The sequence below is a fragment of the Mixophyes fleayi genome, chromosome 5, assembly GCF_038048845.1.
Source record: "Mixophyes fleayi isolate aMixFle1 chromosome 5, aMixFle1.hap1, whole genome shotgun sequence".
Classification (NCBI taxonomy): Eukaryota; Metazoa; Chordata; class Amphibia; order Anura; family Limnodynastidae; genus Mixophyes; species Mixophyes fleayi.
The window spans coordinates 266,333,945-266,357,009 of NC_134406.1; the positions used below are offsets into that span (position 1 = coordinate 266,333,945).

A 23,065-nucleotide genomic window follows, 5' to 3' on the forward strand; every position below is an offset into this window, starting at 1 on the left:
CAGAAGCCCTTGGCCGTGTTTACACGGTACATCTCACAAATTTTGAATGCTTCTATCTCCGACATTTGCTTTTCACCGTTACAGGTTCTACTTCCTTCGAAGACCTTAGGACTGTTGATGGGGAAGTTTGTCACACTTTTCGTGAGGCCTGCCTAAGGAGAGGTTTGTTGGAAGATGATGCACATTGGGATATAACTATGTTGGAGGCTGCTGAGACTAAATCACCAAAAAAACTGAGGATTCTATTTGCAATCATCATCGTTAATTGTGGAGTTGCAGATCCCATGAAACTATGGAATACACACAAAGAGAGTCTTTCTTAAGACATACGTCTCCAAGCTCAAATGATGAATTCTGGTGCCAATGTTGAATTTACCCCTGCAATATTCAATCAAACTCTCATCCTTATTGAAGACAAGGTTTTAGAAATGATAGGCAAAACAATCCAGGACATCGGCCTTTCTCCTCCCAACAGAATATCTAATATAATCACTACAGAGATGATTAGAGAGACATCATACAACACTGAAGAACTGAGAAGTTACATATCACAGAATGAACCGCTTCTGACGGATGATCAAGGAGCTGCTTACACTACCATCTTGGAAGAAGTTCCAAAAAAAAGGGGAAATATATTTTTTCTGGATCACCCGGAGGAACAGGTAAGACGTTTCTCATCAAGTTGTTACTTGCTAAAATTCGAGTACATTCCAAGATAGCTATTGCTGTGGCCTCTTCTGGAATTGCTGCAACTTTGCTCCCTGGTGGAAGAACAGCACATTCAGCTTTCAAGTTACCGCTTAATTTGGCCCGAAGTGAAACTCCCGTCTGCAATATCACTAAACGAACAGAAAAAGCTCAGATTCTGCAGGAATGTCAGGTCATTGTATGGGATGAATGCACCATGTCACACAAAAATGCTTTACAGGCCCTCAATCAAACACTTCAATTTTTAAGAGGCAATTATTTACTAATGGGTGGAGTCACTGTTGTATTGGCTAGAGATTTTCGACAAACATTGCCGGTCATTCCAAAAGGAACAATGGCGGATGAAATTAATGCATGCCTTAAATCATCACATTTTTGGAGGCATGTTCGCACTTTGCGACTAACCACAAATATGAGAGTTTCTCTGCATGGCAACACAATGGACGATCAGTTTGCTGATCATTTGTTAAATATTGGGAATGGTTTAATGCCGCTTCATCCAGTAACTGGTCTCTTCAAACTCAGAGAAACACTTTGTAACACAGTTGTGTCTGTTGAAGAACTCAAGGCAAAAGTATTTCCAAATATTCAACAACATTTTACAGAGCATAAGTGGCTTTGCGAACGTGCGATTCTTGCACCAAAAAATAATTGTGTAAACAACATCAACTTAAAGATTCAAGAAGAGTTGCCTGGAGAAGCCATATTATACAAATCAATAGATACCGTTGTTAAAGAAAATGAGGCTGTGCACTATCCTACTGATTTTTTAAACTCTTTAGAACCTCCCGGAATGCCACGGCATAACCTGGTACTGAAGATTGGATCACCCATTATGCTTCTCAGAAATTTAAATCCTCCAAGACTTTGTAACGGTACAAGATTAGTAGTCCAAAAGCTCCATTTTCATGTCATTGAAGCAACTATTTTGACAGGCTGTGCAAAAGGTGACAATGCTTTCATTCCACGCATACCTCTCATTCCATCTGATATGCCATTTCAATTTAAGCGTCTACAATTTCCAGTTCATTTAGCTTTTGCCATGTCTATCAATAAGGCCCAAGGACAATCTTTACATGTAGCTGGACTCCACTTGGAATCACCTTGCTTTTCTCATGGACAGTTTTACGTTGTGTGCTCAAGAGTTGGATCACCAAGAAATTTGTATGTATTTGCCCCAAATGAAGAAACGAGAAATATAGTTTATCAAGCTGTTTTGAAGTAATTGTTTATCGGTTCGTTCCATCATATACAGTTCAAATACAGTTTGACATTTTCACTTTTCACCTTCTACTGGTCCAATTTTAACATGATATTTACATGTATGTTTAATATTTAGATTGATTTTTGTAAATAAACATTCTTTAAATCCCGGGCAACGCCGGGTATTCTGCTAGTATTTATATACAATTCTGTGAGGTCTAGCTTTTGATAAAACATATTGGTACTCACATAGTCTTGAGACACTAGGAGACTTCAGTAGACAGGAGGGGGTCTTACATTTCCACATGGAAAAAAGCTCGAAAGAACAGTGACAGCTGCATATGTTTAAATGTGTTATTAAATAGTAGGTTAATATTGATGAGTCGTCTTAATTTATTTAGAGATCTACAATTTTATTCATTGATTTTTGTTATTTGAATAAATGAAGCTGAAGTAACTCACAATAAGGATAGATGGACATATATTTTTCTTTTTCCTTCAGAAGGGGAAACCCTTTGGACTGGTAGTAGACGCTGGCTGTGGAACAGGGAGATCAAGCCGACAACTGACAGAATATTTCAGCAAAGTGATTGGAATAGACATTAGTGAGAGTCAGATAATCGAAGCAAAAAGATCTACACCACAGGAGAATATTACTTACCAGTGAGTAATCTTGTATGTCTTAAATCTGAAGAATTTGTTGACAGAATTATGCAAGTGTTTCCATAACTTCATAAATATCATTCTAAAGCATCTCTTTGCCACGAGACCAAAGCCTAAAAATATCTGTAGTCATAAGAGCCAACATTTAAAATGATTGAAAGTTCTCTTGATACCCCTGCCCTGCCAAAATGACAGAAAAATGCAGTGCATAGACATGGTTAGCAGCACATATATTAAGGGTGTTCAAGCACCCACAGAGCTGTCTGTGTAGTAATGTGTGTACACAGAGTGACCACCTTTACCTTCTCGTTACAGGGTTGCGTCAGTTGAGAAGATGCCTTTGGAAGATGCTTCTGTGGATTTATTAAATGCAGATGTTGCTGCGCACTGGTTCCCCGTAGACAAATTTGTGCTAGAAGTAGCTCGAGTTCTTAAGAATAGAGGCTGCGTTGCATTGCATTCTTTCATTCCAAAGTTTAGCATAGGCTATAAGAATTATTCAGAGAAACTAACAAACATTCTTACTGAGGTGAGTATAGATTCTAAATGTATCAATATGTTTACGTGACATCACAAACTGTATGCAGGGTCTGAGAGCATATACAGCGAACAAAAATGTACAACAGCAGCAACTTCATATGTTAGACTCCAACTGGACAGAGCTAATTGGGGGTATGGTAGGTTAATAGTGGAAAACATTAATGGGATCATTTACAGTTGGACGCATTTGCGAACCAAAAGTACGTTGGAAAAAAAGCATGCAAAAAAGCGTACTTGCATGTATAGGGTGAGTTGACCTGATCTCAAGATGTGTTAAGTTCAAAATCAGTAATATTTACTCTAGACATAGATAAGGCATACAAATAGGTATACTTATGCCTAAGAATAGTGCAGAGATGTGGCTTGGTTAGTAGTAAAGTGACAATATAATAATGCAATTAAGTGTCATATGCACAGGAAAAAAATTGTGTCAACAATTATGAACAAACACGTTTACATCTAGGGCCTGATTCATTAGTGATCTTATCTTGTGCAAAAGTTAAGATGCTTATTTTAAGAAGAAACAGGGAGATAAGAGTGAAGTTAAGATGGAATTTCACTTACACAGTGGATTTTGCTTATTATCTCCCTTTTATGGGCATGCACAGAGTGGATTTGCTTAAGATAATCAAAAAACGGCAAATAAGAACACTAATGAATCAGGCCACTGGTTATTTCAAAATTATGTGAAAAATACCGTTAATGTACTCAGTCCATGCTTCCTTACCCCATTACTCCTCTCCGCGCATCCACACTAAGGTGTTAGGGGTCACAGGTAAATCATACACAAAAGTCTAGATACGGACAAATGCGTACATATACAAATACATTTATCTACATCCAACTCTAACGAGCACCTTGGTGCTTATGAGAGTTAAAGGTATGGCAAGTGCAGTCGTGATTGCATATGAATTTGTAATAACAGTTGTGTATTGTGACATCACTTAATCCCATTATATTGGTGTATTTATGTATTAAATCCAAGGGGACACATGAGAAGCATAGCCGTTCAGCACAGTGTGTTTTTAACAAGTAAGCCTTTAAAGTCAATAAATATCAAACCCTATGATTTATACAATGAAGGCATACAAAAGATAACATACATGATACTAGATAAAGATACTCTTCACATCTATATCGGATTTATATTTTCATTTAATATAAACCTGCTACTCAATCCTTTAACTTTTTTGTTTAAAAAACAAACTAACAGGCTTCTGGTAAACTTTTCACAATGGAAAATGACATCTGTAACATCATGCGATCTCAGTATCAAGAAATATTTGATGCCTTGCCATTAGCTGACAAGCAAAGGTAAGAGTGTAATATAAATATCATCAATATTTGCAATACATATACAGAAATCATATGATTTGCGTAATCTTAATCATGAAGAATTTACTATTATATCTAATGGGCAACAAGTATCAAAAATATACTGTATTCAGGGGCGGATCTAGGCAACTGTTCTACCCTGGGCGATTTTAGGGGGGGCGATTTAGGCCCCACCCCCTTTCTAATTTCTAAGGCTGCTGGCGGCTGCACAGTATGTGCAGGTCCGCTCGGCAATGACAGTCTGCTCTCCCGCTGCTCTGTTTGTGTTTAAAACACAATCAGAGCAGCTGGGCAGCACACTGTCAATGCTGAACGGACCTGCACAGTGTGCAGCCGTCAGCAGCAAGCCATCGCCCCCCCCTGGATCCGCCACTGACTGTATTTCTCTTATGGTCTCAGAAGATTAGACCACCACAGCTGCCCTTTTAAATAGATAAATCAACCGCATCATTGAAACTGATATTACGTTATGGATTTACACAACTTTTTTCCATGAAATTAATAAATGAGATTTTGTTGGCTGAAACCAACTGATTCGAGTGGACGGAGGTCATACAGCTCAGTTGGATTGGTCATCCCTGCAGTTAACAGATCCAAAGCTCTAAGCTGCTGGACTATTACATCATCATCATCATCATTTATATAGCGCCACTAATTCCACAGCGCTGTACAGAGAACGCATTCACATCAGTCCCTGCCCCATTGGAGTTTACAGTCTATATTCCCTAATATAGACTCACACACAGACAGACAGAGACAGACTAGGGTAAATTTTTGATAGCAGCCAATTAACCTACCAGTATGTTTTTGGAGTGTGGGAGGAAACTGGAGCACCCGGAGGCAACCCACGCAAACACAGGGAGAACATACAAACTCCACACAGATAAGGCCATGGTCAGAAATCGAACTCATGACCTCAGTGCTGTGAGGCAGAAGTGCTAACCACTAGGCCACTGCGTTTACACATCTCAGGCAGTGTGCAGGGACCACTGGCCACCAATACCACAGAAAATACAGTTATAAATAGGAAAAAAACTTTATCTAAAAGAAGTAAGGAAACACTGGGTATCATGTACAAAGTGTATTGCATGCTCATCACAAACACCTTGGTTTTGCACCAGTGTGTCCGGATAGTCTGCCTAGTGCACGTCAAAGTGCTGTCCTAGGGCCTGAGTGAATTCTGAAAGCAACTTGCATGTATAGTGCATGTTTAAAAACAGTCTCTGAGGTGCAGTAGAGTTGGTAACCTGGGTTACTTGGTGGGATGTCATGTGTTGGAGGCTTCAATATATAAGTAGGTTTACAGTGGTCTAACAACAACAATGTGAAATGTGACTATAGAACTGGTGGTAAGGCCTTATCTGTAATTTGCAGGATAATTTGTACTCACAATGCTGTACCCACTATATACCCTGAAGCACTCTATCACATTGTTGTGTTGCTCCCAACAGTGTTTACTTTGAAAATAGTGTCTCAGGGCAAATTAATTTCTCTTAGAAGCATTTCTTTTAAAATGGTACCTCACTGTACATACAATTCTTTCATCAAGGTTTGCTATCAAAATTGGGCCTCAGCACACATTTGTTTCTCATAGTAGAGTTTACTTTTAAAATGGTGCCTCAGTGCTCATATATTTCTTTCAGTAAAGTATATTTTTAATGGTGCCTCAGCACACATTCAACTGTCAGCAGTATTTTCTCATGGGGTAGCACGGTGGCTAAGTGGTTAGCACTTCTGTCTCACAGCACTGGGGTCATGAGTTCAATTCCCGATCACTGTGTGGAGTTTGTAAGTTCTGCCCGTGTTTATGTGGGTTTCCTCCGGGTGCTCTGATTTCCTCCCACACTCCAAAAACATACTGGTAGGTTAATTGGCTGCTAACAAATTGACCCTATTGTGTGTGTCTGTGTGTGTGTTAGGGAATTTAGACTGTAAGCTCCAATGGGGCAGGGACTGATGTGAGTGAGTTCTCTGTACAGCGCTGAGGAATTAGTGGCGCTATATAAATACATGGTAATAATAATAATAATAATAATTCTTAGCTCTGAGTTCACCTATCTAGGACCCTTGGCATCAGTCCTGTAAAATATTCCTCAGTTCTTTCATTGCTCTGGTGCTGCCTCAATCACTCTCTTGTTTGTTGGCTCTCAATTTACTCTTCCCCCAAAAGTTACTCTACATTCCTCTACTCAACTGCCTCTCTCAACTGCTTCTGCTGTGATAAGCTAATCTACACCTTCTGTTGCTTTCCTCTCTGACAGCCCAGCCCAAGGCTGCAGGGTGAAGCTGATGTCTGGCAATTGTTTGCAAACATGGATGTACTACAAGGGCTATCAATACCAGACACTGAGCCTGAGGTTAAAACTGGAACCATGACAATGGTGTTTGACACATTTTTATGTAATGGGAAACATTTGTTGACAGTTCTTTATGCTATTAGCTGCCTAGCCAAAATTTTACATACATAGATCAGTATCCCGATGATCACTGACCCCATAAAAAATTCATTAAGCTAATACAACAAGCCAGAGAAAGTAAAAAATTACCCTTTCACTAACACATCATTTGTTATCATGGTTTGTATAATATGTATGAGAAGAACCTGGGAAATGTATAATTCTGCTCGCAGTACCGATTTTCATACTCAGTATGGTGGATACGATTTAGTGTATGTATGGACAATACTCAATACTACTTACCCTGTTCTGTATTGTGCAATAATTCAGAGTATCTGATCTTTTCTGCGTGGATTAAGAACTGCACAGTACCACTTCTCTTGTTCACTGTATGTATGAAAAAAGTAATGAATTACAAACTGACACATATAGATTAAAGCCTGTTGACCCTACAATTTGTTTCTTTATTTCTGGATCTATGTGTTCTTTCAAAATATTTGAGCCTATTCTCTCTGGGCCACACAAAATCTTTCTGTCACACATATAGAGATGATATTAGTATTCATGTAATGGTCATTAGTTATTCATTAATGTAATAATATAATAACGTTTCATTGTAGCTTCTGCTATCTCGCAATCTTTTATGTTAATGCTTTCTGTATTTTCTTATTTTCAGAATCAGTGGCATCACTGAAATGTATCACTTGACATTGGCAGAACTCTTGGGCTTTCTTGCGGCCTCACCTATGTACCACGCGTTTCTAACCAAGGATAAAGATGGAGCCATTGCTTTCTTGCAAACTTTGGAGAAAAAGTAAGTAAATCAGACACATGAGCAAACATAAAAACCTGTTAAAAAATAACATAGATGAAAAGTAATATTTGTTTATGTACTTAAGTCCATCATGCTCATTATTTCACCCATTTTCAGTAGTTTGATAGGAAAGTGGAGGGTCACTTAGGAACCAATGGTGCAACACAAGAAGTGACGATGCGCCTATTTTATTTTAACTAGTGATGAACATATTTTAGCAGCTTTGATGATCCTGAGTAGATGATGAGCGTTCCACACTGCTGCATCATAGGGACAGTGATTACCTTTCCAACATTTGAAAATGCAAGATCAGGAAAAAAATAAGTCCCACCCCCAATTTATTCATCACCTATTTAATTCACACCAATATTTACTGAAGGCCACGCCCACTTATTGTGTAGCTGCCTCTTTAAAGATTCTGTATATTTGGACAGTCCCGTGAAAATCAGGACTTTTGGGAGCCAAGAGCAATTATGTGCCAGATCTGCAATCACAAAAAGACCTTTTGATGGACAATATAATTAAATGATCTGGCCAAATTGGGCCAGTATATGGTGGACTGCCATAAGCTCACTTCTCCTACTGCTTTGATTGTAGAACTAACATATTCCATTCACTTACATTTTCCATACCACTACTTCTGAATTTCACGCACATGCATACTGACGGGGGTGAAGATTTCAAATATTGCACATATTTGGGGATTGGTTTTTCCTATGGATCTTCACAGTTTGAAAAAAAAGCATAGATCCATCAAATTTCAATATTTTTATATATTATACCTTTCTATATAAATAAATATGTTTTAAAATGAAGAAGTTAAAATTCCTATTGGCAGGAGAAGAATAGTTCTACTAAAATCACAGTGTGGATAATAGTGTTATATCAAGTTGGCAGAAGAGATAGTTGTAGATACAATAAACAAACACTATTATTGCAAAGTTTCATCTTTTAATTGGCAAGTCGTGCTTTACTTATACAAAGTATATACTTTTAAGGAAATAAATAACTTTATAGTAAAAATGTAACCCCTGTTTGCATGTATGTGTTGTGGTATGTATCCTTCATTACACATACCTCATGAAGCGCTCAGGTCAGTGATTGGCAACCTGATTCACTTCAAGGGCTACGTGGGCATCTCTCTAATCTTCAAATGATCCACACATTTCCCTAATCTCAATAGTACTTTAAACAATACATTTGTATTGTTGATTGTTGATACATAATCAAAGAAAGAGACACCTATCTGTAGTAATACGTCAGCAGACACTTTAATCAAGTGTTACAAGTTACAACAAACAAATCTGATCATAAAGCAAGAAGGAGCTGGGGCCGCAGGTGCATACTTGCCAACTCTCCCGGAATGTCCGGGAGACTCCCGCATTTTTCCCACCTCCTGGGTGAGTGTGGCAATATCCCGGATCTGCCCACTTCACTAGGAAGTGCCCACTTCCTAGTGAAGTGGGCAGAATTAGCTCCCAAACGCTGCGATTCTCTGTGACTCGCGGCGTTTGGTCCCGGCCCCCGCTGTCAAATGACGCGTTTGCGTCATTGCGTCACAGGGGGGGGCTGGGTCCAAAATGACTCGCATTTTGGGGGCCCGTCCCCATCACGCCCACCTCTCCCGGAAACCAACTTTGTCAAGTTGGTAAGTATGCACAGGTGATGGCTCGGACAGCCACATGCTGCCCATCACTGCCTTAGGTCAACCGTCAGCTGTAGCTCAGTCACCCCCATCACAGGTTCATGCAGGTGAAAGGGGTCAAACAAGAATCCCAGATGTGTGATGCAGAAGAACAAGTGTAAATAACTGTGGCAAGGGAAGTGGCAAAGAAAGACAGTTGGCGAAAATCACGGCAGTCAGGCCAACTGATGTCAATAAGTTAGTTTGCATTTATGTACATGGTAGCTATGTACAGACTCTGAAGACAGAGTTTTCAGTCACAGTACAATCTCTTATTATCATCCCAACCACTATGTGATAGTGGGGAAAACATCAAGTTGTCAGATGATGGCCTCTACCATACACAGGGCGCCACCTACTGGTTTGTGACAGACACTGATGGTTAACAATTGTGCTTGCAATTTACAATGCTCCATCTTTATATTGCCAGCCTGAAAACTGGCCGAAATTGGCATTATAAAGAGATGACTGATTAAATATGTAGATATATTGGAGATTGGATTAGGCAACAGAACATCTTTACAAATTTAAGAGTGAAGCATCAATTTAATCCACAATTTGATCTTAGATATTTTTTGCATATTTCTCGATCAGATATCTCCTTAGAAATATTGGATAATCCTTTTGTGTATAATACTTGGCGTGTGTGGGACAAAACACGAACCCAATGGGGACTTCAACATAAATATTCATTATTTTTGCCTTTCTTGGAAAACGGATACTTCCAAGAATGCAAAGCATATAGCCCATTCCAAGTTTGGGCATTAATATGATAAGAGATGATGTCAACGTAATACATAAAAGAACGCAAACTTTTTCTGAGATTTGTTCTAAATTTGATTTTATAGGTACTCCTCCTACTCTATAAATTCACAAATAAGGCTTTATCAAAATATTATAAAATACTGCGTATAACGCTAATAGAGAACCGGGTATGTTTAAATGGATGGTTCACTTTCCACATATATATTTATCTACTATTCAAGAGACTTTTATAGATTTCATTTGCACCTTAAGGGCAAGCACCTATTGTTAAATGTTTTTGAAACTTTTTTATAGGGGGTTATTTATCACCTAAAAGATCCTATAATATAGGGATCCATAGGGATCCAAACTGATTAAAATATAAACAATCGGAGGATTTTCTGTTTCACGGTTTATGGGATTGTATATATATAAAACGATTTTGGATTCAAATTAAAGAATATGCGATGGAAGAATTAGTAAATTATGTACCTCTATCTCCTGAACGGGGATTTTAGTTAAATCTATCAAATGCAAAAAAGGGGTTAAGAAATTGCTTCTCATTATTTCAGCAGTTGCAAGAAAATGTATTTTACAATTCTGGTTGCAATCTCAGCCTCCTCCTTTAAAGTTATTCAAAGATAAGTTGGCATATGTATTTAAGATGGATTGGATTGAGGCATCTATATATAAAGAGAAACAGGTGAAAAAAATCTACTATATAAATGCCTAGTGGCGTGTGTGAAAAAAAAAAGCCAAGCTGCAGCGCCACCTGCTGGGCAGAGTTATACACTGACCTATATATTTCTTGAAGGAGAAGTGACAGTTGGGAGTGGTTGGTGGTTGCCGGGGTGACAGTTGGGAGTGGTTGGTGGTTGCCGGGGGTGAGAGTGGGGAGTGGTTGGTGGTTGCCGGGGGTGACAGAGCGAGGGGAGTGTGATACTCAGGACCGCTGAGAGAGATCCCTGTGTCTGGATAGACATCTGGATAGATGTGGAGATAAAGATGAAGGATGAGGTGATGGAGAAAAATGATGAGGTGGTGACATGTGGACAAAACCACGTTAAAAAAGGGCGCTTGCGTCGGGAAGTAATGCTCTTCCCCTGAGGAGGCCTGGGCTATGGCCCAAATGCATGACAAGAACCTTTTTAACACCTTAAGTAGCTTGATTTGACTAGAATGCATGAGTATCATGCACGGGTTAACTTGTATTTAATATATGGTAAAGCTATATAAATTCGATTCGGAAGGAAATTAAAATCCACATTTATAAGTGTTTTAGTTCTACAAATTGGTACAAATATAGAGTCCTAAATGCTGATTTGCCTTTTGATTGGTGAGACCGTAGTCTGATTTAGGGTCATGTTGAAGCACGGATATTTGACATCTATAAAAAAATTATAATAATATAAGGATAAGTTGCATGTGAAAATGTTGATACAAGTTTGATATATCTAGATTTGTATTGTTTTATTGTTTTTCTTTTTCCTTCCTTTTTTCCTTTCTCCTTTTCTTCTGCTTTATGATAATACCAGTGAATGTGTATGTTTTTAATCAATATGTATGTTATATATATTTTGAATTTAATAAAAAATTGAGAAGGATAAAAAAGAGAATGCAAAAAAAATATATAGCGGTATAAAGAGGAAACGCTGTACATTGAAACCTCAGACTTGTTTCTACATGAAAACCCTGTAATATTGATTTTCTACAATATCTACATATTTTCTAAATATTTGTCTGACAATTGAAAGATCATTGTTAAGGTAATAGTCATTTCTCTTCCACAGGATGGCTGACGTCATAGGAGAACAGTGTGTTCAAGAACACCTGGAGGTCCACTTCACGTATTTCTGCGTCCTGGCATGTAAATCTTAAACAGCGCTGATTTCTATCATTCTCAGCGTATCACTTGGTGGAACCATGAATAATGATGTTTTGCTGAGGTTACTTATTGTATGCTCATGTATAAGATTATTGCTTTTGTGGGATGCTTGAGGAGGTGTCAGGGTTTTCAGTGGTTATTTCGCTACAATATACACAAATGAGTGGTGTGTTCATTTTGGGAAGTATATTCATAATCATTTAATGAACTATATATTCTATGTATAAGAGTAAAATATATTCATAGATTGTTAAGAGTATTTATATAGGGACTCTTGCCATGGTTAACTATGAGCATTAAATGTTGAGTAGGAAGACTATCTGGGAAGAATATAATTGTGAAAGTATGTAACACTTTCATTTTCATCCTATTTCAGGATGGATCACGTTCTTACATGTTTATTTGCAGGCAGCACTTTTACAGCTAGAAAATCTTATCGCTTGTACCAGCTATAGGTCGGTGTAAGTGCCGAGAGATAGTGAAGATGGCTGCGTATTTTTGCTAGAACATGTATTTGCAATCAAGAGCAAATTAAAAATACATTTTATGTACCAGTAGGCATTAATAACATCCTGATAAATATATTTCATTTATTAAAATATATATATATACCGTATATACTCGAGTATAAGCCGAGTTTTTCAGCACATTTTTTGTGCTGAAAAAGCCCCCCCTCGGCTTATACTCGAGTGATGCTCCAGGACCACACTTTTTTACTCTCTATCCCCGAGTTTCACATACCGCGCATGCGCGGCCAGCAGCGCTCATCGGAAACAGGCAGCAGGGAGGTCACACAACGCCCGGCGTCCAACCACGCAGCCTGACTGGAACACCAGCGCCCACCTGACCACATCATCAGCAGTCGTCCACGGGCAGACCGGTTCACACGCCCCTATATCTCTGACGTCATCCGGAAGTAGCGTGCGTTCCACTGTGGAACGCACGCCATCTCCTTCCTGCTGTCGGCAACACACTATCATCAAGGAGTCAATGCGTGAGCGCGGTTAGCGCTGTGCAACATAACGGGGATCCCTGTATCGTAAGTTAGTTAGGAGACACCGCTGGACTCCATTTATATTGCTGGATTGTTGAGGTTTGATTTAAACTGTTGATTGGACTCTGTTCCCTTTTGTGACTTGTTTGGACGATAAGGACCCACCATCTCCATACAGTACAATTTGCAGTAGCCTCTACTGCCTATATATAATTGTACTTCCTTAACCTGTTTGCGTGATCTTTTATCACCTTTGCTATGCCATTTTTTCATTACGTGCTCAACAATTTTTATTTGTTGTTTTAATAAATGTATTGTATTTTTACTCCGTGATATCCTCAATATGTCAGTACCGATTGGTACACTATTTCTAACCCATTGTAAGACAATTGAGCGCAATTATTTTACCATTATACTAGACCGGTTCATCCAATTACTATTTCAGTAGCAGTATTACTTGTTTGTTTTCACACACTGTTTTACTGTATAGCACTGCATTTATCCAGTGTACTATCCATTTCCTTGCCCATCACCTTAACCCCCAATCCCGCTGCTTCTAATGAATGTGCTTCCACTGTAGTGGAAGCATGGGGTCTCAGCTGAACGTATAAAAGTAAAGTAAAAAAATTTACCAGTAGCTGCTGCATTTCCCACCCTAGGCTTATACTCGAGTCAATAAGTTTTCCCAGTTTTTTGTGGTAAAATTAGGTGCCTCGGCTTATATTCGGGTCGACTTATACTCGAGTATATACGGTATATATATATTGGCAAAATACAAGATACAAACAATGGCGCTTGCAGCAAATCACCAATAGTCCAGTACAAAGTCTAAGTTCTTCTCAGTAAACACTCCCCATGTGCAGGTGGCTGCCAATCCTCTTTTCCTAAGCGGTGTAGCATGGAATAAACCTATAAAAGAAAAATGGAGGAGGAGGCGCACAATAGTGTAGTATGTTGATATAATGTTGGGATCACGCAAGAATTCACAATAAGACCAAAAACACCAGTGGAGAAGAAAACCAGAAAACAAATACTGTAGTACAACACCCAATAGGAATAATAAGGGTGTAAGCGTACCACATACAATACAGCTTATTCTCAAACACAATCACAGTGACTGAACTCGCAAGATTGCCATAGAGTATATGTGAAACACCCAGGACACACTTATGCGGATATCTGTGTACCAGAAAGCAGGACTTTTCAGCTTGTCTAAGTAGATGTCCCGCAGCTGCTCAAAGCTAGGTCACATAACTGGATGCACGACTGTCAGCCTCAGAAAATAGGGCACACAAGGGACCATAGGTGTGTTATGACTCCGTGCATCTACCGATTACTGCTCCAGACCTTCAAACCCTGGAATTCACGGTTAGTGCCTGTACTTGCACCGCTTTGTCATATTGCCTGTCTGACTATCCATCACTTAGAACCTTCTCCCTCACGTCAGTAGGCTAACCTGGGGGCCGCGACCTGCGGTTCTTCGGCAGCAAAGACCACACTACCTTGCGGTGGTTCTTGGTGAAGATCGGAAGGCCGTTAGACTCCGCGCCCTAGGTAAGCCTGTGCAAATACTGACTAAGGCATTTAAATTGTAACAGTTTGCTCTGACCCAGCTATCTAACTGATGGATGCGTTAGGGAATCCCACAGCTAGGGTATTACTGGATCACCTAGCAGCCCAGGTTGAAGACCAGGGAAAGAATCAAGAACAGTTATTACAGATTCTGCAGACTCTCTCTAACAGGTTGGATACGCTTCAAGCAGCTCAAGTGGCAGCTCCAACTCATCCGCCTGTTCAGCTCCCCAACCTGCCCCCGCCCGGAGCAGTCCTGCTGTATCTGCTCCAGCACCCTCTCATCTCCGCATACCTAACCCACCTAAGTTCAATGGGGATCCCAAGGAATGCCGAGGGTTCTTGAACCAATGTGCTATTCAATTTGAACTTCAGCCCGGAAACTTTCCTACAGAGAAAACTAAAGTTGCTTATATAATCTCCTTATTGTCTGGTCAAGCGCTTGCCTGGGCTTCTCCCCTTTGGGAACATGATGACCCTAGTCTTCATAATTGTGCCATCTTTTTGGAAACCTTCAGACGCATCTTTGATGAACCTGGACGTGTCTCCAGTTCTGCTTCTGGACTTCTCCGTCTACGTCAAAGTACTCTTACTCTAGGCCAGTACGCTCTCCAATTTCGCACTATAGCGGCTGAGCTACGATGGAACAATGAAGCTTTGGTGGCCACGTTTTGGCAAGGCTTGTCAGATCGTATTAAGGACGAGTTAGCAGAAAAAAAGACGGTGGACTGCGTCCTTGTATAGACTATCGTGGTCTCAGCGCCATGACTAAGAAGAACAGGTATCCCTTGCCATTTATCTCTGAACTCTTTGATAGGGTCAAGGGAGCTTCTATATTTTCTAAACTCGACTTGAAAGGGGCTTACAACCTAATCCATATCAAACAAGGTGATGAATGGAAAACAGCGTTTAATACGCATGATGGGCATTTTGAATACTTAGTTATGCCATTTGGACTTTGCAACGCCCCTGCCGTTTTTCAAAGCTTCATCAATGAGATTTTTCAAGACTTCCTGTATCGATTTGTGGTGATTTATCTGGATGATATCCTGATTTTTTCTCCTGATATGGTTACTCATCACCATCATGTCTCCTTAGTTCTTCAATGCCTTCGCTCACATCATCTATATTGTAAATTGGACAAATGTGTCTTTGAAAAAACGTGTCTTCCTTTACTTGGTCATGTAGTTTCTGGCTCCGGATTACGGATGGACCCCGAGAAGTTAAAGGCAATTTCTGATTGGCCCCAACCAGTAGGTCTCAAAGCCATCCAGCGTTTTGTGGGGTTCTCTAACTACTACCGCCACTTTATCAAGGGGTTTTCTTCCGTGATTGCACCTATCACCTCCTTGACCAAGAAGTCCGCCAACGCTAAAACTTGGCCACAGGAGGCCGTGGAAGCCTTCAAGTACCTTAAAGAAGCTTTCATCTCGGCTCCCATTCTTCAGCAACCAGATCCTTCCTTCCCTTTTTTCCTTGAGGTGGACGCATCCTCTACTGGAGTGGGAGCTATCTTGTCTCAGAAAAATTCTACTGGAAAATTTTCTCCCTGTGGTTTCTTTTCTCGCAAATTTTCGCCTACCGAAAAAAACTATGGCATTGGAGATAGAGAGCTTCTCGCTATCAAACTGGCCCTGGAAGCTTGGAGACACCATTTGGAAGGAGCCAGGTTTCCTGTTACCATTTTTACAGATCACAAGAACTTACTGTATTTACAAACTGCATCTTGCCTCAATCCTCGTCAGGCCAGATGATCCCTGTTTTTCTCCCGCTTCGATATGATCATTACCTTCAGACCAGGGTCCAAGAACAAGAAGGCTGACGCTCTCTCTCATTCCTTTGACTCCATGGATACAGAAGAAGAGGGTTCTAGACCCATCCTAGATCCAGAATGTATCTTGGCTACTACTCCCACTCACTTTATTATTCCTCACGGGAAAACTTTGGTTCCTCCACATCTTCAATCAAAACTCCTTAAATGGGCTCATGCCTCCCATTTTTCTGGTCATGCCGGTATAAAAAAAACCTTGGAATTTATCTCCCGTGGTTATTGGTGGCCATCTATCCACTCAGATGTTCGACAGTTTGTGACGGCGTGTTCCACTTGTGCTCAGAACAAAGTCCCTCGTCAAGCTCCATACGGTCTGCTGCAACCAATTCCGGATCGACCTTGGAGTCATCTTTCCATGGATTTTATCACAGATTTACCCTCCTCCAGAGGGTTCTCAGTAGTGTGGGTGGTCACTGATCGCCTTTCCCGGGCCCCTCATTTTGTGGCATTAAAGGGTCTCCCTTCTGCTCCTGTTCTGGCTCAACTCTTCATTAAAGAGATTTTCCGCCTACATGGCTGTCCAGATGTTATTGTTTCTGATCGGGGAACTCAGTCCGTGGCAAGATTTTGGAGGGCTTTTTCTCGTCTTTGTGGAATCAAGTTAAATTTCTCTTCTGCATATCATCCTCAAAGTAATGGTCTCACTGAAAGGACGAATCAAGAATTGGAGAAATTCCTCAGATGTTTCATTTCAGCTAAACATGATGATTGGGTCGATTTATTACCTTGGGCAGAATTCGCTCACAATAATAATTCACATGATTCTACCTCCACTTCTCCTTTTTTTGCTCTTCAGGGGTTTCATCCTAAAGTTCCACCCTTCAAAGATTAAACCGCTTCTGGAGTTCCTGCAGTTGATTCCCTGCTATCGGACTTCTTGGCTAGGTGGGATCTTATTAAACGCAAATTGCTTCACACCTCTGCCATCAGTTAAAGAGCATTTGACAAAAGAAGAAGACCATCTCCACTACTTGCTCCTGGTGACAAAGTATGGTTGTCTATGAAGAATCTTCGCTTGTTGGTCCCCTCTAGGAAATTCGCTCCCCGATTTATTGGTCCCTTCAAGATCATAGAGGTCATTAATCCGGTGGCCTTTAGATTAAAGTTACCTCCTACCTTGAGGATTCCCAATGTGTTCCACATTTCTCTTCTCAAACCACTTGTTATTAACAAATTTTTCTCTTCAAAAAAACCTCCTGCTGCTATTTCTGCGCTAGATCAGGAATTTGAGGTGAAGGAGATTCTAGATTCTCGGATTTCCAGAGGTTCCTTGCCGTTCCTGGTTGACTGGAAAGGCTATGGTCCTGAAGAGCGTTCTTGGATTCCTGCACGAGACCTTCATGCTCCGAGTTTGTTGAGGAAATTCCATACCAAGTTCCCTCAAAAGCCTTATAGGTTGTCCGGAGGCCACCCCTGAAGGGGGGGTACTGTTATGAACTTACCTGATCCCCGTTTCGCTGCGCTGTCAGCGTGGTCTAGCAGCTGTATCCGTTCTGTGCAGTGCTTCTCCTAATGGCGTCCCCGCACTTCCGGGTTCTTCCTGCAGCTAGTCATGTGACTCCTGGGCGGGGAATTCAAATAGCTATATCTTCTCTGCTCTGACACGCTGCCTGTGTCAGAGCAATGTGTTTCATGTTCCTGGCTAACAGTTCCTGTGTTCCTGACTCCTGTGAACCTGCTCCCTGTGTACTCCTGTATTCCTCCTACTCCTGTGTACCAACCTGGTTGTGACCTGACCATTCTTTGGCTTATTCCTGGCACCACGTATTGGACTGTCTTCCCTGTGTACCGACCCGGCTGTGTTATCAACTACTCTCTGGATTTCCCTCTGGCACCGTATACCTGATATCTCCTGTGTACCGACCCGGCTGTGTTATCAACTACTCTCTGGATTTCCCTCTGGCACCGTATACCTGATATCTCCAGTGTACCGACCCGGCTATGTTCCTGGACCCATCTCCTGCTACGCACTCATTAACTCCGTGCATCTACCGCTTACTGCTCCAGACCTCCAAACCCTGGAATTCACGGTTAGTGCCTGTACTTGCACCGCTTTGTCATATTGCCTGTCTGACTATCCATCACTTAGAACCTTCTCCCTTACGTCAGTAGGCTAACCTGTGGGCCGCGCCCTGCGGTTCTTCGGCAGCAAAGACCACACTACCTTGCGGTGGTTCTTGGTGAAGACCGGAAGGCCGTTAGACTCCGTGCCCTAGGTAAGCCTGTGCAAATACTGACTAAGGCATTTAAATCGTAACAAGGTGTAATATCAATAATACACTTTGATAATATAAAAATGTAGTAACTTACAGGTCAAAATTGCAGACAAAGGATTCAACTCCCAATGTAATGGGGATATCAATCGCAAAATCTCAACACGTTTTGTCTGCTTCCACAGACTTCATCAGGAGTAAAAAGGACAATACTGGCCCTAATACCGGCAGTTCTATAAATAGTGTGCAGCGCCATTTTGCGCATGCGCACATGGGCTCTGAACACAAGACCTACTGCCCATGCGCCAATCAGCGAAATAAAACATGTATATGAACATACAAAATCTAGTGCCTTCTATCAGGCTGGTTGGATGTAACATTAACAGCATTGGCAGCATGACAATACATTGCATCCCCCATATATACATAGCGATAAAAGAAATACATATATAAACCGTTTGTGCATGGACAGCACGGCAGTGCCACCGTCGTATTGCGCATGCCAGAGAAGATTAGACAGCGGACCTTACTAGTCCCATATCTGGATGGCGCCATTCTGAATTGCGGCACAGAATTAAGAGACTCATAATAAAATATATAGTAAGTAAAATATATATAAAAACTCGTATGCCTCTATCTTATTAGACCAAAAGGATTACACCTACTTAAAGTCAATAAATTGCCGCCCACTCATCACATAATGACAGTAAAAACAAAAAATATATAGATTGACAAGAGTAATACTAAAATGCACGCAAAATCCTCTAAAATCTTTAAAAACTTAAAAATCAACTACGTTTTTAAAGATTTTAGAGGATTTTGCGTCCATTTTAGTATTACTCTTGTCAATCTATATATTTTTTGTTTTTACTGTCATTATGTGATGAGTGGGCGACATTCAGGAGCATGTGAGGAACATTAAAAACAAACTGACTAACCATTCTGTATCTAAACATTTCTTGGATGTACATCAATCAGACCCTAATTGTCTTAAATTTCTAGCCATAGAACATGTGACCCTAGGTTCTAGGGGAGGTGATCTGGCTAAGAAGCTTGCACAGCGAGAAATGTATTGGATTTATACATTGAATACATTCTCACCATATGGATTAAATGAGGGATTTGAGGTTGCTCCTTTTTTATGATTTTTAAGTTTTTAAAGATTTTAGAGGATTTTGCGTGCATTTTAGTATTACTCTTGTCAATCTATATATTTTTTGCTTTTACTGTCATTATGTGATGAGTGGGCGGCAATTTATTGACTTTAAGTAAGTGTAATCCTTTTGGTCTAATAAGATAGAGGCATACGAGTTTTTATATATATTTTATATACTATATATTTTATTATGAGTCTCTTAATTCTGTGCCGCAATTCAGAATGGCGCCATCTAGATATGGGACTAGTAAGGTCCGCTGTCTAATCTTCTCGGGCATGCGCAGTACGACGGTGGCACTGCCGTGCTGGTGCATGCGCAAGCGGTTTATATATGTATTTCTTTTATCGCTATGTATATATGGGAGATGCAATGTATTGTCATGCTGCCAATGCTGTTAATGTTACATCCAACCAGCCTGATAGAAGGCACTAGATTTTGTATGTTCATATACATGTTTTATTTCGCTGATTGGCGCATGGGCAGTAGGTCTTGTGTTCAGAGCCCATGTGCGCATGCGCAAAATGGCACTGCACACTATTTATAGAACTGCCGATATTAGGGCCAGTATTGTCCTTTTTTCTCCTGATGAAGTCTGTGGAAGCAGACGAAACGTGTTGAGATTTTGCGATTGATATCCCCATTACATTGGGAGTTGATTCCTTTGTCTGCAATTTTGACCTGTAAGTTACTACATTTTTATATTATTAAAGTGTATTATTGATTTTACACCTATGGTCCCTTGTGTGCCCTATTTTCTGAGGCTGACAGTCGTGCATCCAGTTATGTGACCTAGCTTTGAGCAGCTGCGGGACATCTACTTAGACAAGCTGAAAAGTCCTGCTTTCTGGTACGCATATATCCGCATAAGTGTGTCCTGGGTGTTTCACATATACTCTATGGCAATCTTGCGAGTTCAGTCACTGTGATTGTGTTTGAGAATAAGCTGTATTGTATGTGGTACGCTTACACCCTTATTATTCCTATTGGGTGTTGTACTACAGTATTTGTTTTCTGGTTTTCTTCTCCACTGGTGTTTTTGGTCTTATTGTGGATTCTTGCGTGATCCCAACATTATATCAACATACTACACTATTGTGCGCCTCCTCCTCCATTTTTTCTTATATATATATATATATATATATATATATATATATATATATATATTTATTTGTAATGTTTTTGAATTAATGTTTATATTATAGTTGAGATGGAACTTTATACATACATATGCATTGTGCATATCCTGAAGTGTGTTGTGTCTGTCTGCATATGGCTTGTGCCGTATAGACTGAGCACACTTACACTCATGTTCAGCTAGAAACGTTCCTTTAGATCCTCTTCTAGTTGAATACAGACGTACATCCTTGCATGTTCTGTCCATTTTTATAAAAAAATAAAGTGCGTTCAGTATTTCAGTTTCCATTTATATCAATGTTTTATTACATATACTGATGATGAAGAAACTTTCTAGAAGGATACATGTGAATTAGCTATGTTGAAAGCAGTGTCCATAGTGATGGATAACTTTTACAGTATATGACGTACAACTAATATAATAGATACACACTGAAATATATAAATCACAGTTACCCAACTAAATGTATTATCCTAAAAAGGACATTTTTATTGCCCATAAGAAATTCCAAGCCCCTGAATACAACTGTGCTGAAAGGACATCTGGAAATTGCCATAAGTTAGTAAATACACAACGTCCTTCTCATCACCCAACATATGTCTCATGGTTAGAAACTAATGCTGGCTTCATCGAGGACAATCTTGCTGTATATACACAGGCTTCAAATAGGCCTATCAAGTGTGTGAATGCGCATCCCCATCCCTGATTGGTTCATTGTGTGTCACATGACCAGTGAGGCACTATGTACACATACTAGAATACATGGACAATTTTTTAAATATATGAACTAAGAATTATCAAAACAACACTGGCCTAAACCAATAAAACACATGGGGGTAAATGTATTAATCTCCGGATTCTTCAACTTCCGCGAGTTCGGCGTCTTCGGCGCTTAAATTTAAAGCGGCGCTGCCTTGTAAAGGGATATTTTGTAATAAGGGAAAAATGGGATTTTTGTACTTACATTAAATCTGTTTCTCTGAATCCAGTGGTGGACACTGGACACAATGGGTATAGAGTGTGGAAACTGGAACATTGGGCACTTTTAAATTTACAGCCAATATTGAAGCTCCTCCCCCTTTATACTCCATTGACTGTTTCCTGAACTCCAGTAATTGTCTATCAAAGCCCTAAAGGACAGGAGCACAGAACAAGAACAAAAACAGGAACAAAGAGCGTGAAGGAAGGGTGTCCAGTTTCTCCCTTGGATTCAGAGAATCTAAAAGGATTTATCATTAGTATAAAAATCTAATTTTCTGTTTCATCCATGGGGGACACTGGAGATGATGAGGACGTCGCAAGGGAGGGTATACTCAGAAGTCGCGGTACACAGAGTCTTAGGTCTGAAAGAAATGGTAGGGAATCTCTTCAACTTCCTGGCTGCCACAGGCTTGCAAGCCTTAATCATGGTCTGAATCACCCAAAACTCCCTTAGCCTTAAGGATCCTGGCTACAACAGACATGCGGTTAAAGCCATTAAGAATGTGTGTCTGCACTAAAAAATTACCGATCTAGCCGATCAATATATAATTGAAAATAAAAAAACAAGAAGTCGCATTCCCTAATATTAAAACATATAGCTACATTTATTGTTCAAAAAATATATGAATAAAAAACATATGTATATTAATTGAAGAACATAATGGCATTAAATACAAAACATAAACCAGACAATTGGCATAAACAAATCTGAATCCAATAGTGCCAGATGAGCTATTAGCATCTAGGATCCAGAGATTCAACATGTGCACATAAGTAAACAAGGTCTTATTGTAGCGTTTTGCAAACAGACAATAAAAAACCCAGACAATTTACTTCTGCAGAGGTTATTCATCTATTTATAGATATAGAAATAGTCACTGTACTGGCGTGTACCTATTTACGGCTCATTTGGGTGTAGCTCACAAGCCAGCTCTTGCTAGATATAAGCCCCTATAAAAGGGAGGTGGGTGTATCTGATTTTAACTGCATTTTAATGATGTTTAAGCATATAGGTCAGTGTAGGACCTGCATATAATGAGGTGCCCTTGACGATGGGATGCAGGCTGGGTCACAGTGCTTATGTGCATGTCGTCCAGAGTTGGTACCTTCTGCTTCTTTTTTTAACAAAAACTTTTTTTTATTGGGTTTTAATGGAACAAAAAAGAAATAAGAAAAAATATACATATACAATCATTGCAGAAATATAAAT

The 23,065-nt window shown here is 40.0% G+C and overlaps 1 protein-coding gene across 2 annotated transcripts in view; it reads left to right on the plus strand.

Moving 5' to 3' along the window:
* The window catches only part of LOC142157900 (putative methyltransferase DDB_G0268948), an 89,603-nt gene that overhangs the window by 45,255 nt on the left and 21,283 nt on the right, over positions 1-23,065 (plus strand). Inside the window, exons 3-7 of one of the 2 annotated variants that reach the window (XM_075211416.1) lie at positions 2,414-2,574; positions 2,890-3,103; positions 4,328-4,428; positions 7,522-7,659; positions 11,878-11,954. In XM_075211416.1, coding sequence (XP_075067517.1) covers positions 2,414-2,574; positions 2,890-3,103; positions 4,328-4,428; positions 7,522-7,659; positions 11,878-11,954 — 691 coding nt within the window. Of the gene's footprint in view, positions 1-2,413; positions 2,575-2,889; positions 3,104-4,327; positions 4,429-7,521; positions 7,660-11,877; positions 12,544-23,065 lie in introns of those variants that run through there. The other variant, XM_075211415.1, reaches the window with a different exon arrangement.